Here is a 13,818-nt window from a genome sequence, read left to right on the forward strand (position 1 = left end):
CTTAACTTTTGTTTTATTTTTCATTAATTATTCAGTCCTTTCTTGTAGTTATGATCCGTTATTTTTTAATACATATCGGTAATTCCAATCTGTATTTAAAATGCAATGTCATCCTTTTTTAATCGTGCAATAGAAATGACTTTGGTGACGTTGCTATTTACGACACTTCCGCATGTACGCGAAGGCAGCGCAGGTCTACCCGGTTGTGCTGTGATATTGAGAGGTCATACATTTTCGAAAAACAGAGAAAGCAGCCCAGGTACGTTTCAGCGCTGACTGAATTTACGTCTTTAATGAGTTTAAACCCCAACACGACCAAGATAATATCTACTGCTCCCCTTCGCGTGCCCTTGTGACGCTAACTAAACTGTTAGCACATTAGTTAGCTTGTGAACCACCTGGCTAGCTAACGTTAGTTTACTAAGAGAGCACTGAAGTGGTTTGTTTTGATTATGTTTTTGAGGACAGCTGTTTTAGTGTAGCTTAACGTTTGCTGCCGTGGGAATTTAACATAGGTTTAATGTACTGATTGAGTATTTTTAATACTCTGGTACGAGTGTTTCGAGTATCGAGACGGCTTGCTAGCTTGTTAGCATGTCTGTATTTGTTAGCCGCCGGCTTGCTGACAGGAACCGGCAGCGTGTCGTGACTTCCCCAATCCCATCTGTCCCTGTCCCCGTGTGTCTGTCCCCGTGTGTGTCACGCTATTTCTTTGATCGGCTACTTACTACAAATGTTACACAAAAAATCTGTCTATCTTAGTAGTTAGGCGCTTTGACTTTTAGGTTATTTGATAAGAACAAAATAAGAACCAGAGCCCGTCTGTGTGTTCAGCAAATATTTGTGTCTTTGAATCGACCATTTAAGTTGTTATCTCGCTCTGGAGGTATTTCTGTTGTGTATTTGCAGTTTGCAGATGTTACCAGAGATGGAAAGGGTTTGTTATTACCTGAGCTCTGTAGGACTACATTATGACGGAGCACACACATTCTTGTAATAGTTGAGTTTTTGTACCCACCTACATTAGTGTCTCCTTTACACTTACTGAGTATGTAGAGACGTACAAAGATGAAACTGTAAGTTGATCGTAATGGACAACTAGTCTGATAATCAAATAAGAGTTTAAGTCATTTTTTCAAGCAAAAATGTCCCATATTTACTTGTTCCAGCTCCTTAAATGTGGGAATTTGCCCCTTTTTACTGTCCTCAGCAACAGTAAATTGAATATATATGGTATTTTCGGTATCACCATAACATACCATGAAGACATACAAAAAAAGAGCATTCACTGTAGCACACCCCATTACAAAAACAAATGTGACAACTTACATGTGTTGGCAATACAATATATTTGGACTGTTATTCTGAAAAAAACATTTTCAGAAGTCACAGTGGGCTTAAAGAAATCATGATGAATATTTTATACAATTTGCTGAAATTTTTGTGGCCATATTAGTCCCGAGAATAATAGGCAGATTAATCAATAATTGAAGTTGTCATTAGTTGTAGCCCGAAATGTTGGTTTATTTGACACAAACACCACAAGTGCTGACCGCCATTTCAAGCAGTTTGTTGTTCAGTTTCTTTTATCTTGAATTCACAGTCACAAGCTGATACAAAGTGTTTGAGGTCAACTTTAACGTGGTACATGCTTTCATTTTAGATAACGTACAACCTGATGAGCCAACAGCAGGCCTTTCTGAATTTAACACAGTGACAACAACCATTAGAGTGATTTAAGAAGTGTGTCCTTACTGTTTTAAAGTGTATTCAAGAAGAGGAAGAACATATGAATGGTAGGTAAACCTGGTTGTCTAGTTTTTCTGGAGTTTATTTGCCCAGAAATGTGTCTCATTGCTCAGTGTTTTATGCTGTGCTGTGATGGGGGAGGGGGGCTTCACCTCAATGCAGCTGATCTATTAATGGAGCAGAGGTGGAGGCTTAACTGTGCGGCCAAGGTTGTTTTGTTTTAAACGATAATCTCACCTGTACAACTGGGTATCATCAATATACTGATTAAATACCTTTCACTATGTATCAATTGTGAAAACATTTCCTCTTAGATTTGTATTGTCATTTCCTTGTGCACTCATCAGATTGTTCCAACTTTAAATATTTTCTTGACATTTTTAGACTTTGTTATTTGGATTAAGTTGTTGTGTAAAGAAAGCATTCGATATTTGAGAACATTGGCTTAAAAAAAAAAGCATTTGCTGTAAATATTTCTCAAAGTAATTGAAACCGCATAATGTTTTGTATTTAGATAATGTGAACCCTTGCTGCAGAACAAATTTCCCTTCAGGAGACAAGAAACATGAACTTTGAACTAGCATGGTTTTGGTATCTGTACTAAAATGCTGAAATAATTACAGTATAGTGTTGAGAAATGTATAAACCTGGTAAAGTACAGTAGCCAATCGGTCCAGCTTGTTAATTATTAAATCTGACATTTATTCCAAATTTTAACTCTGCGTCTCATCACTTGTTTCTCTGAAATACTCATAAACACCAAAATTGTATAAACATTTGAATCCAGCATAATAATAATAATAATAATAATAATAATAATAATAATAATAATGATAATAATAATGATAATCATAGTTTTTATTTGTATAGCACCTGTCATACATAGATTACAGCCTTGGCCCTTTGCTGCATGTCATCCTCTCTCACTCCCCCTTTCACACTATGGTTGTCCTATCTCAAATAAAAGCAAAAGCCAAAAAATAATCTTAAAAACAAAAAACAAACAAAAAAACAACAAGAGCAAAGAAAGTGGTCTCGAGCTGCTTCTTGAAACTATACATTTTTGCATCATAATGTTAATACTAATTGACATGTCTGCTGTTATTCAAAGAAAGCCAGGATGTCTGAAGAGTTGTCCCTCAACATAAACATCAAAGAGCCACGATGGGACCAAGGCACATTCATGGGGCGTGCCAAGCACTTCTTCATGGTGACAGATCCCAGGAACGTCCTGCTGTCGTCTGAGACTCTGGAGGAGGCCAGAGTGATCATGGAGAACTACAGGTAGAGGGGCAGGTGATAGGAGAATGGAGTCAGAGTATAAATGATTATATTAGGGACATTGTGGTGGTGTGAACATAAGGCATATATTTTGTGTCGATAACGTTGTTGCACATACTGTATAAGTTAAAAGTCATATCTCGGAGGTGGAAAATGCATGTTTTATGTTAATTTTATTTGCAAATATGCCAAAAAATATAGCAGTGTTTGTGTGACAGCTGCTGCTTTCAAATATATGGAAAATACTAACTCACTCCACCGATTTGTCCTCTTCAGAGCGGGAATTGTGAAGCCTGGCCTGACCGAGGATGAGCTCTGGAGAGCCAAGTACATCTATGACTCCGCCTTCCACCCCGACACAGGGGAGAAGATGTTCGTGATTGGCCGGATGTCCGCTCAGGTGCCAATGAACATGTCCATCACAGGCTGCATGCTCACCTTCTACAGGTACAGCAGAGGTTTTATACACAATTCAGTGTCTCTAAACACAAAACTGACAACAGTATCATCATCAAAATACAGGAAAAAGTAGAAATTACAATATACATGATACAGTTTGCACGTGATTAAAATGTAACCTTAATACAGCACACAGCACTGCATAAAAATAGAGATTTTAATCCCTGCACAGAGTGAAAATCCTCTTAAAGAATACAGAATATCACTGTCACTGCTGAATACTGATAAATCATTCGGCAGCTGAGAGAACAGTGAAGTCATGTCATCACATTGTGCTAAAACAACAAGTTTGATAATCAGTTCAATAGTTTGAGATATTAATCAAGTAAAAATGAGCTGTTCATTGATTTTAAAAAGTGTTTGATATCAAATAAACAAATACGAAATAATTCAGTCTCATTAGCTCTAAAGGCCTTTACACTAAGGGTCATGACAAATAAATGACATGAAAATCTGGACACCTGATAAATAACTCAAAATTATTCAAATTGGCAGTGACGCAGATTTGTGACAGTTGTAACAGCTGTTGTTGTGACATGACATCCATTCACGATGACATGACTGGTGGATGCCTTTATATGTGGTGGGAAAGTTCAGAAAAATTTTTCACTGTGTAGTATTTTTATCAATTAATTGACTAATATTTGCGTTTTGTGTTACAGCACTCGTGCAAATTAATAAAAAAAATGCTCCCAGTGTGTGTGGAGTCATTAAAGCAGCAGCACATATCTGCTTTGCTTTTGTCTTTAAGACAGATACATATGAATGATAAAAAGTGGGAATTATAATTAAATAGAACCCTGGAAAAACTGCCGAAGTTTAATAAAAAATTGCATAACAGGCTTTGGAAAAGACACATTTTCATTTAAAAACTGCTGGAATGAATTGATCTGCAATAAACCCTGTTATTACAAATATAAGCAAAATTAATTAACACAAGATTGAGCTGGGTGATACAAATGTATTTCTTTATTGGATGTATTTTACATTATTAAAGTGTTTTCATTATTATTTGTGTCTGGAGATCAGTCTAGTAATCAGTGGGATATCACAGTGTCATTTTTGCATCATACCACTGAGGGGAGCCAAAACCTGAAATTTCAAATTCTTCACATAGTGGTTTCTAATAGTTCACTTAGGCAAAACAAGTAAAGAAAGATAAGCAAGGCGTCAGATAATTTATAAATGAAATTAATTTGCAAAATACTGTGTGCTTTATCTGCACTGAGTGATGAAAAGACCAAATCTGAGAGAAGGTTTTATTCGTAGAATTATTTAGTCTGAAAGTGACAAAGCATAAATGTATAAATCTGTTTCAGTGGTTAACAGTAACAGGGATTTACAATTTTGTTTGTTGTACAAAGTGCACAGCTGTCTGAGACTTACTTGTGATATGGGGCTGGCTATTAATTAATAAACTTGTGGCTTAAATTCAGATGATCAGCATTTCACAGCAGCAGGAAAAAACATTTCTAGCCATGTGTGTTTCTGTGGTTTTGAGTGTGTCACTGCACAAACAGATCTTGATCTTTAACTTATGTATACCAGGTTTTAATAACAAGTAAACTGTTGTGTTGACTGATGTAAATAATTGGTAGTTTCAGTATGAAATAAGTTATGATTGAGGATTACATGCACAATTTGTAATTTATTTACTTAAAAAAGGACAATGGACATTAATCCACATTCAAACAATTTTCAACACTAGTCCCTTGACTGATATTAAGAGGCATCCTAACATATTTCTATTGAGGGGACATAAAAACAGCTCGCATAAACTAACCTGGAGACAGCAGGGTATTTTCACTTGTATGCTCAACTTATTCAGCTGTCGCCACATTCTTTGTGCAGTGCCAAAAATTGTAGTTTGTACTACACGCTCAATGAAATCTCACTTCCTGAAACACACTGTTGTTGCCCTCTTGTGTTAACAGGACTACTCCAGCAGTGGTGTTCTGGCAGTGGGTTAACCAGTCCTTCAACGCTGTCGTCAACTACACCAACCGCAGTGGAGATGCCCCCATGACCGTGAAGTACGGAGGACTTGTCACTTCACTTCCACTCTAGATCATTCCTGTCCTCCCTCTAAACTAGTGTCTGTAAGGAGGCTGTGGGAGCTGCTGTCCTCTCCCCTTCCCTCGCAGCGGTATTATGTTCCACTGTTAAGCATGTTCAGCCCCATGTCACCATGCACTCATGCTGACATAGGTTGTATGCTCTCGGGTCATGTCAGGTCGACGTACGTCATGCACACTCCTTTTATTGTGCATCAAAATGCATCCTTCAGGTCCTGCAGGAATGCATCATATGCATGTGTTTATAAAGAACATGCAAATGCTTATTCATTGACTAATCATGTCATAGAGAATAAATTCTTATTCCTCTGCCTTATCATTATGTGTCAGGATGCTCTTGGTTTGTTTTTTACTTTTGCATATTCACACATAGCATGAATTTGCACACTTACTTTGAAATGTTCCACTTGTATCTGATAAATCCTCAGCCTCATACTTTGTGTGCTGCGGCATCAATGATCTATTTCTGATGTGTGAAACTGTTGAAAAAGGAAGTGGGTGATTAATGTGTGTAATGTGTCTAATGCATGTGTCTCTTCACAGTCAGCTTGGTGCAGCCTATGTCAGTGCTACTACTGGAGCTGTGGTCACTGCACTGGGACTCAAGTCTCTAGCTACGGTAATGCCAGTGGTTCAAGTGAATACACAAAATAAAACAACGTAACTCAAATACAGACACTGATCTGCATATATGCAGAGATTTATAGTCTAAATGTGTTCTGATATTTTGCAGCGTCTCCCTCCAATCGTCAGCCGGTTTGTCCCCTTTGCTGCTGTTGCTGCTGCTAACTGTATCAACATTCCCTTCATGAGACAGAGGTGAGATCTCTAAAGTAAATGACCTCTGCTTCGCTCCTTCAGGAACTTTTAGTAACTCTAACAACAACTATGATTGCTCTACATCACAGCTGTTTTTGTTTCTACCAGGGAGTTGAAGTACGGTATCCCTGTGATGGATGAGAATGGAAACAGGTTAGGAGAGTCCGCCAACGCTGCCAAGCAGGCAATCGTGCAGGTTGTTGTGTCAAGGATTGGCATGGCAGTGCCAGCAATGGGTAATGTCAGTGTTGTCTGTTGTTTTGCTACTCATTACTTCACAGGGCTCCTTCGCAGTATGGAATTTGATTTGAGTCAATTCCAGGTTTTGAAAAGTGTGTAGGAAAAAATAATATGGAAAAATACCGTATTTGTCTTTCCAAAAATATAAAATTGAGAATTTCTAAAAATAAATCTGTCATACAAGCAAAATGTTTTTCATGGCATCTGAAGTGGGCAGCCAGTGCAGCCACCACCATGTGAGAGAGAGCACGGCCCAAAGTGGGCTTAATGTTAACAGCAAGACAAGAAGTATTATGTGCAACACAGAGCTGATCTGAGCCTGTGCAGCCTCACAGCCTGCAAGAGCTCTGCACCAAGTGCCTTATAACTGATACAAATTTCTAAATTAGTTTAAAAGAAAATGTAGCAATATATTTGCATTTATACATAGCATCTCGAATAATTTTATCAGTATGTGGTGAAATTGTTACCAAAAGTAAAACAGCCTATCTTTCAAAGTGAGGACACCTTTATGGCTGCATTCTGTTGAATGTGCTGTGAATATTAAATGATTTAATTCATTTTCTGCTGACAGTTATAAAAAAGACAAGATATGTCAGGAACAATAATATAATGTATTTATTTAATATATGTATAGTGAAAATAATATGAAAAAAGTAAGCGCAGATCAGTTTACTTACCCTGTTTAAACTTTCTGTGGAGGAGTGTGGACTGAACAGTGTCAGTTGAATTTGTTTGAACCACAGTATCAAGATAAAATCATCTGGCAATTATTTGGCAACACTTTAGCATACATAGTTAGTCTGTTACATGCATTTTAACAGTTTGATTTTGAAACCATTTTTACATAATAAACCGTCTTACTCAGATGTCAGATATGATTAGAAAAATATTTTCTTTTATTTCAATTTTCAAAATTGTGGAATGAAAACAGTAGTTGGTGGCATGAGAGGTAAAATAATTTCTCATCTTGTCAGACAAGTCTGAAATTTAATTTAATGAAACAGAACACTTAACCTGATATATTATTATTTTTTTCAGCTATTCCCCCTGTTATAATGAATGCGTTGGAGAAAAGAGCTTTCATGAAGGTAAGCAGACTGTCATACTGTTGTTTTTTAGTCAGTGGATTTACTGGATCTGCTGGTGTTTTGTGAAGCTGAAAAGAGTCCTGTCGCATTCCACATGTTATACATACATCAAATGCTTGTGTCCAGACAAACGTGTCTCACTGCCTCTTATTTTGTGTCCCTCTAGCGGTTTCCAATTCTAAATGCTCCAGTCCAAGTGGGGCTTGTCGGTCTGTGGTAAGTAACTTACACATAATAAAGTAGTGATATGTTATTTATGGACTCAAAAGTATCTGTATTTAAAAAGGAACAAGTGGCAGCATCCAAAAAAATCCCTCTCCATCTCTTTTTTCCAGCCTGGTATTTGCAACTCCTCTCTGCTGCGCCCTCTTCCCACAGAAAAGGTGAGAACAACCACATCATATTACTCTTGTACATGCACGGGCAAATTCACAGAAGGATTGTGTTGCTTTTGCACCAACTAAACCCTCACAAATGAGGAACAAAGAATTTGTGCAATTCTCACAACACCCACAACGGGTGAAATGCGTCTCTGAACATGCTGCCATGGAGACCGTGTCTCAGTGCTTTTATATTTAAATTAGGTAATATGCATACATAAAGACCTATGAGCAGCAATGCGTTGGTCATTTTAATCTAAACAAAAAAGTAAAATAAAGGCATTTTGATTTTTGCACAAACCCTGAAGTATCCAAAATGCACCTATATGTGACCAATACTAAGACCCAACCGCGCTTCTACTCCTTTGTCTTTACTAGCACAATATCTTTAGAGATTAGGGCCTTGAGATGTGTCAAATAGTGGTTACAAGTGATGCGCATTTCCTGGTGTTATCAGCGACAGCAATCATTATCTGTGAATTCACCCTGCAGTGTTATCGAGCATATTGTAGCATTTAATCGTATCCCGTCTCTCTATAGCTCGATGAGTGTGAGTGGACTGGAAGCAGATCTGCAGGAAAGGATACGAGAGATCAGTCCCAACACCACCACGGTCTACTTCAACAAGGGGCTGTAGGGCCTGCCTCCACACACACACACACACACACACACACACACACACACACACACACACACATACACATACACATACATTATATACACATATATGTTGTCTTGTGGGCACAAGTGGGAGAGTAAAACAAAATTTATTTATGCATTTTTTTTGTTGTTTTTGTTGCGTGTGCTGCTGCATTTGTTTTTTGAAGTTAACCGTATTGGGCTGCTCCAAGTAACAGCAGAGGGTTAGCATATATTGATTGAAGATAAACTGAAGGGAAAACAAAACACTTTAAGAAGGACGTTGTCTGTACATAGATGGCACTCCTTAGAGAAGAAAATCTGGTCTTTTTTTATTCTGACGTGGTGTGTTTTCTGTCTTCCTTTGGTCAAAACTGCCTGTAGGGGTGGCAGTTCATGAAGTTACTGACTTGTTTTCACTCCAATATTTAATGTGGCATTCAGGTTCTCGAAAGTTTGAAGTCCTCTGCAAAGTTACTTGTAACTCTAGTTAAAAATTGAAACTTGTGCTTGTAAGTTGTGTCTGTAATTGCATCTGAATGTCAAAGAATGGTTTTTTTTGCCTTGTACACCCCAACCCCAACATAGAGTTCCAATTCGTGCTTAGTCAGCATTGTAGTATTCAATTTTTTTATATAATTACTACACAGTGACTATAGGATGTTGCCACCAATAAATTTCCACCCAGTAGATCAAGCATGTAGTTCCACTGGAAAAACAAGTGCGTTCATTAGCTCTGAATAGTTCCTTGATTAATGGTTTTCTCCTTTGTTGTTCTCCTTGTTATCGGTGCAGCTTCTTTTCAGCTCTCCTTTAAGTGTACTTATGCCCTCATAGTCATAGACCAGGTGATTAGGTGCTAGGTACAAAGTGGCAAAGAAAATATATGGAAGTTACACTGCAAAAAGCCTGCAAAAAGTGCATCAGTAAACACTAATGAGTGTGATTTTTATCAACATAAATATGTACTTTTGCCATGGCAGCCTGTTTTCAAGGCCTTCTATCATTTGAAATCACTTTATGAAATTGTGCGGTCGCTATCTTTAGTGGCATGGTAATGATTGTCGTAGGTGGCGGTGCGTGTTTGTGATCTGAAAATGATGTGATCTGATCTGAGTTTTGCTGTTTGTGTTTTTCAAATGCAGTCACATGTCACGTGAAAACTATGTAACTCAGATTTTGTTGGTTTTAATGTCCTCGCTTTAACTGAGGAATTTTATGAGAAGGTTAAAAAGAAGTCAAAGCTGTCTAATTTGAGTTCGTCAAAGTCGGAGATACAGGGTTTTTATGTGCAACAGTGTGCTAGCCATCTGCAAAACTGTCATTTGAGCCATTGATGTCCCATTGTACCAAATGAAAGAAGCTAATGCTGCGTGACAAAGTCAAGATACTAAAAGCTTATTTCAGGGCAGTGGGTAACTGTGTGCACAGTCTTTGTTGTTGTGTTGTTAAAGTGGACAGTCGGCTGATCACATGACTGCTCATCGTGGTTAGGTAGTGATGATGGTGTAGTGAGGAAATGTATCCCTGTGTCATCCGTCTAGATTATGCAACAATAAATATATTTTTCTTGAATATAATCATAAACATATATATATAAAGTATACTATATGGAGCACATATGCATGAGGGATTTTAGAAGTTTTAATTTGAAGGTGTGCCTCTGTGAGTGAAACCACCAGATGGCCTCACATATGCATCGAAGGACATTGCCAGCCACTCATATTACAGGAGCAGAGAAGTTTACTGCAAATGAGCGAGTGCACCTTTAGGATTAAAAAAGTGTGTAAAGTGATATTATGCATCTGTTAGTCAAAGAAAACTGTACCCAACGGCAATGCTGCAGTACTCAAGACCACTTTTTGGAGGTCTTGTTTTGGACTCTGACCTATTTTTACTCTTTTAAAAATGGTCGCAGACAAAGAGGACTCTGGAATTTATTTCAAGACCAGTCAAGACCACAACTGCAGGGTATCATAAAACTGCCTGTGCAAAAAGGAATGTTTAGTAAAGATGGTTATGTTGATTTTAGCTCTGTAGTGGTTGTAGTTGTTTTCTCAAAGAAAACAAAGGAGAATTCCCATGCTTAAAATTCACCTCTGTTATAGCTTTTCATTATTTTGTCAAGACATTTCTCATGGTTCACTTTTTCAAGCACACATATGAACAATGTAGGGATAAAGAGGTGAATAAGCAGGAATCTTTATTTGTTTTCTGTGGGTATTTTTATGAGTATGTGGATCTTTCAGATCAATTTGACAGGGTTCCCACAGTCATAGAAAATCTGAGAAATAATTGACAGTCACATTTTCCAGGCCTGTAAAAATCATGGAATTATTAAAAAAACATTAAAAATTGCAAAAAGTCATGGAATTTTGTTGTGTGTAATAAAATGTTTACAGTAATCTTCAGTGGATAGCCCTTGATGTAACATAACGGCAGATTAATATCTGCAGCTGTCGATGTAATGTTGCTCTGTTATGCGTCAACGTTTTTAACGTTAACATCACGTGTGTTTATTCCTTTTCTCCCTGCATTTTGTCTCTCCATTCAAGTTTTCCAGCCAGTTGAATTTATGTTTAAACACAGTTTAAATCTGATGCGGCATGCAAGTTTGTCAAGAAATAAAAGCATTATGTGTCCTTAGAAAAAGTAATGGGAAAGTTTTGAAATTCTGTCCATGATGTAAGTGGGAACCCTGATTTAAAGAGTGCGTATGGTTTGCATGTTGCACATTTTATCGTAAGTGTGTCATGCAGTGTGGGACTTGCACTGGCATGGTCATGGTCTTGACTCAGTCTTGATACTTTCTGGTCTGGTCTTGACTTAGTCTCAGTTTAGTTTGACTACAAAACTACCGAACAGTATGATTGTACCGGCTGTGTTCACACTTGAATTCAACTCATCAAGCATCTGTAGTCACTTGATATAATGTTTCTGAAAACTGAAGTTGTACAATCATTCGTTTAAAGTAAAGAGTTTGTGGGTGTGAAAGAACTGTAGCAACTGCACAAGTACTGTACAGAAGTACACAGTGATTGTGTTTTATGTGATCCTAAATCTGAGGGATTTAATTCCAACTTGCTATCCCGCTCTTTGTATAAACAACCATATCCTGAAATACGGTGTTGATACAGAACTTCTCACTTCTGAATGAGAACATGGATGTCTTTATATTCTTCTCAAATGACGGATATCTCATTTTAGAAGGAAACTATTCTTTCAACTTTTACTCTCTGTTTTCATTCATATTTTCATATTAACACTTAACCCACAGACGTCTGTAACACTGCGACATGATCACATGCACTGCAGGACGGTGTTTCAGAGTTAGCATCACTAACTGTATTCCAATATTTGATATATTTACCGCATCATTAAGACATTGTGTGTGTTGTGTTTGGGGTGTTTTCCTGCCGAAGGTGAAACTGCACTATATAACCTTTGCTGTGCTGCTGTAGTTGGATTTGTGTTGCTATTTTAAAGGAGCTTTTTTAAAGTGTAAACTGAAGATTGTATTTGTTAATGGTGCTGGATAATGTTGAAGGTACTATGGTTACTGCTAATTAGTATTTTATTCATTGTCTGGCAGCTGCCATTGCTCATAATCAAACAGCTTTCTGCTTTTGTCCTTTGTGTTTTTCTGCTCTTGGATTAATGGCGCGAAAGTGTCAAGAACAAAACTGGAGGGTTTAAGTCATTGTTTAAAAACATCTGCAAACATGTATCTCAGCCTGTGACTGTACTGTACCACCGTGACATGTCGCACCAGTAGATCTAGCCAAAGATGAGACGGGTATGAGCTGTACAGGATTGATAAGAGAAAGAAGTGTGTAGCTTTTAAAGTTTTTGTTTCAGCTTTAACGTATGGACCTTTTGCTGGCTTCTCTCATGCAAAAACAAGCTTGTTTTTTACAGAAATGGTCCTCAACTTTGTTAATGTAACACCAAATTTTTCAAGAATGCCGCAAAACATTGTTATTAACACACAGTTAACAGATTGATGAAATAAAGAAATCCTAACATGAAGCTCAGTTAAAAATCATTTTTTTGGCTATTTTATTGACGTTTCAATAAAACTTGAATTTACTCTGTATAGCTCCAGTGCATTCTGAGGCACCTACTATTTTATAACTTTGGTTACCATGAAGAAAATGTCAAATCTTTGCATACCGAAGGCACAAATGTAAAGACAATCCGTTATTGTTACACTCCATGAATGTTTTGGTTGTCATGTACATACTAACGTACACACATGTAGTCCTGCCAGTATTGGTGCACGGTGTTCTCCTCCTCTGTTTTGTATTGTGTTGAAATATATTTCCGTGATGTGGAATGTATTTTACTCAGAGCAATAGAATAAAATATGTAACGATTAAGTCCGAAGTAACCTGTTGTTCTTATAACACTAATGTTTTGATCAAGTGTTCATTCTTTGGATACATTCTGATTACTTATTTGATACTGTAAAAAGCAGATATGATGTTATGATTGATTGCCAAGTGGTGTGCTCACGATCAATGGCACTGTTTTGACTGGTTTGACAGGCGGGAACTTGATAGCTACTGCACAGACTCTGGCTCCAAATGATGTCACCAGTGCAAGATGGCAGCGGTCATATCCAGTAGGCAAATTTGCGAATCCTAAAATAGCAAAGGAATGACCTGTCTTACTCTCCCTGTGAGTACTCATTGCCTTTGTTGGTTGGATCGGTTAGATTCAGGCGAAAGGAGTGAGACTGGTTAGGGTGAGAATGTCAGAGTAAGCTGATCAGGGGCTGAGTATTCCTTCACTATTCTAGGCTTTGCAATTTTGCATCCAGGATACCTTGGCTTCATTTTCAAACAGTGTGAGGAGTTGGTTAAGTGTCGTCCATTTTTTATATACAGTCACTGGTCTGTAGATAGAAATGGCTCATTATAAGGTAAACAAAACACAACAATTTCAGGTGATTATAAACTAATGAAAACACAACTATGAACATTTTGTTCCATTTCTGTCAATAGATGCCCCTAAATCCAACACACTGGACCTTTCAGTACAAACTTGTTCTTCTGCTCATGAGGAAAGGCCAAAGAATGAACT

The 13,818-nt window shown here is 37.6% G+C and overlaps 1 protein-coding gene across 3 annotated transcripts; it reads left to right on the forward strand.

Moving 5' to 3' along the window:
* The first annotated feature begins 155 nt into the window (after window positions 1-155).
* Window positions 156-13,112, forward strand: sfxn3 (sideroflexin 3). 3 transcript variants are annotated; one of them, XM_088086616.1, is made up of 12 exons: window positions 186-259; window positions 1,664-1,796; window positions 2,861-3,033; window positions 3,307-3,477; window positions 5,424-5,522; window positions 6,108-6,183; window positions 6,298-6,383; window positions 6,492-6,619; window positions 7,665-7,714; window positions 7,881-7,930; window positions 8,050-8,097; window positions 8,635-13,112. In XM_088086616.1, exons 2-12 carry the CDS (start codon window positions 1,794-1,796, stop codon window positions 8,729-8,731), a joined length of 981 nt encoding a protein of 326 aa, XP_087942742.1. In that variant the 5' UTR covers window positions 186-259; window positions 1,664-1,793; the 3' UTR covers window positions 8,732-13,112. The 3 variants fall into 3 exon arrangements, with proteins under 3 accessions (XP_042357902.1, XP_042357903.1, XP_087942742.1); XM_042501968.2 differs by lacking the exon at window positions 1,664-1,796 and having other exon boundaries at window positions 156-259; XM_042501969.2 differs by lacking the exon at window positions 1,664-1,796 and having other exon boundaries at window positions 177-259; window positions 2,865-3,033.
* Window positions 13,113-13,818: the final 706 nt, after the last annotated feature.

The sequence above is a fragment of the Plectropomus leopardus genome, chromosome 13, assembly GCF_026936395.1.
Source record: "Plectropomus leopardus strain MGB_pleo_1.0 chromosome 13, ASM2693639v1, whole genome shotgun sequence".
NCBI classification, from domain to species: Eukaryota; Metazoa; Chordata; class Actinopteri; order Perciformes; family Serranidae; genus Plectropomus; species Plectropomus leopardus.

Bases quoted from the DNA above. Each gene is read 5' to 3' on its own strand.
- sfxn3 (XM_088086616.1), top strand. The intron at 3,034-3,306 runs GTAGAGGGGCAG...TGTCCTCTTCAG, and splicing joins GTGATCATGGAGAACTACAG to AGCGGGAATTGTGAAGCCTG. The intron at 3,478-5,423 runs GTACAGCAGAGG...TTGTGTTAACAG, and splicing joins TGCATGCTCACCTTCTACAG to GACTACTCCAGCAGTGGTGT.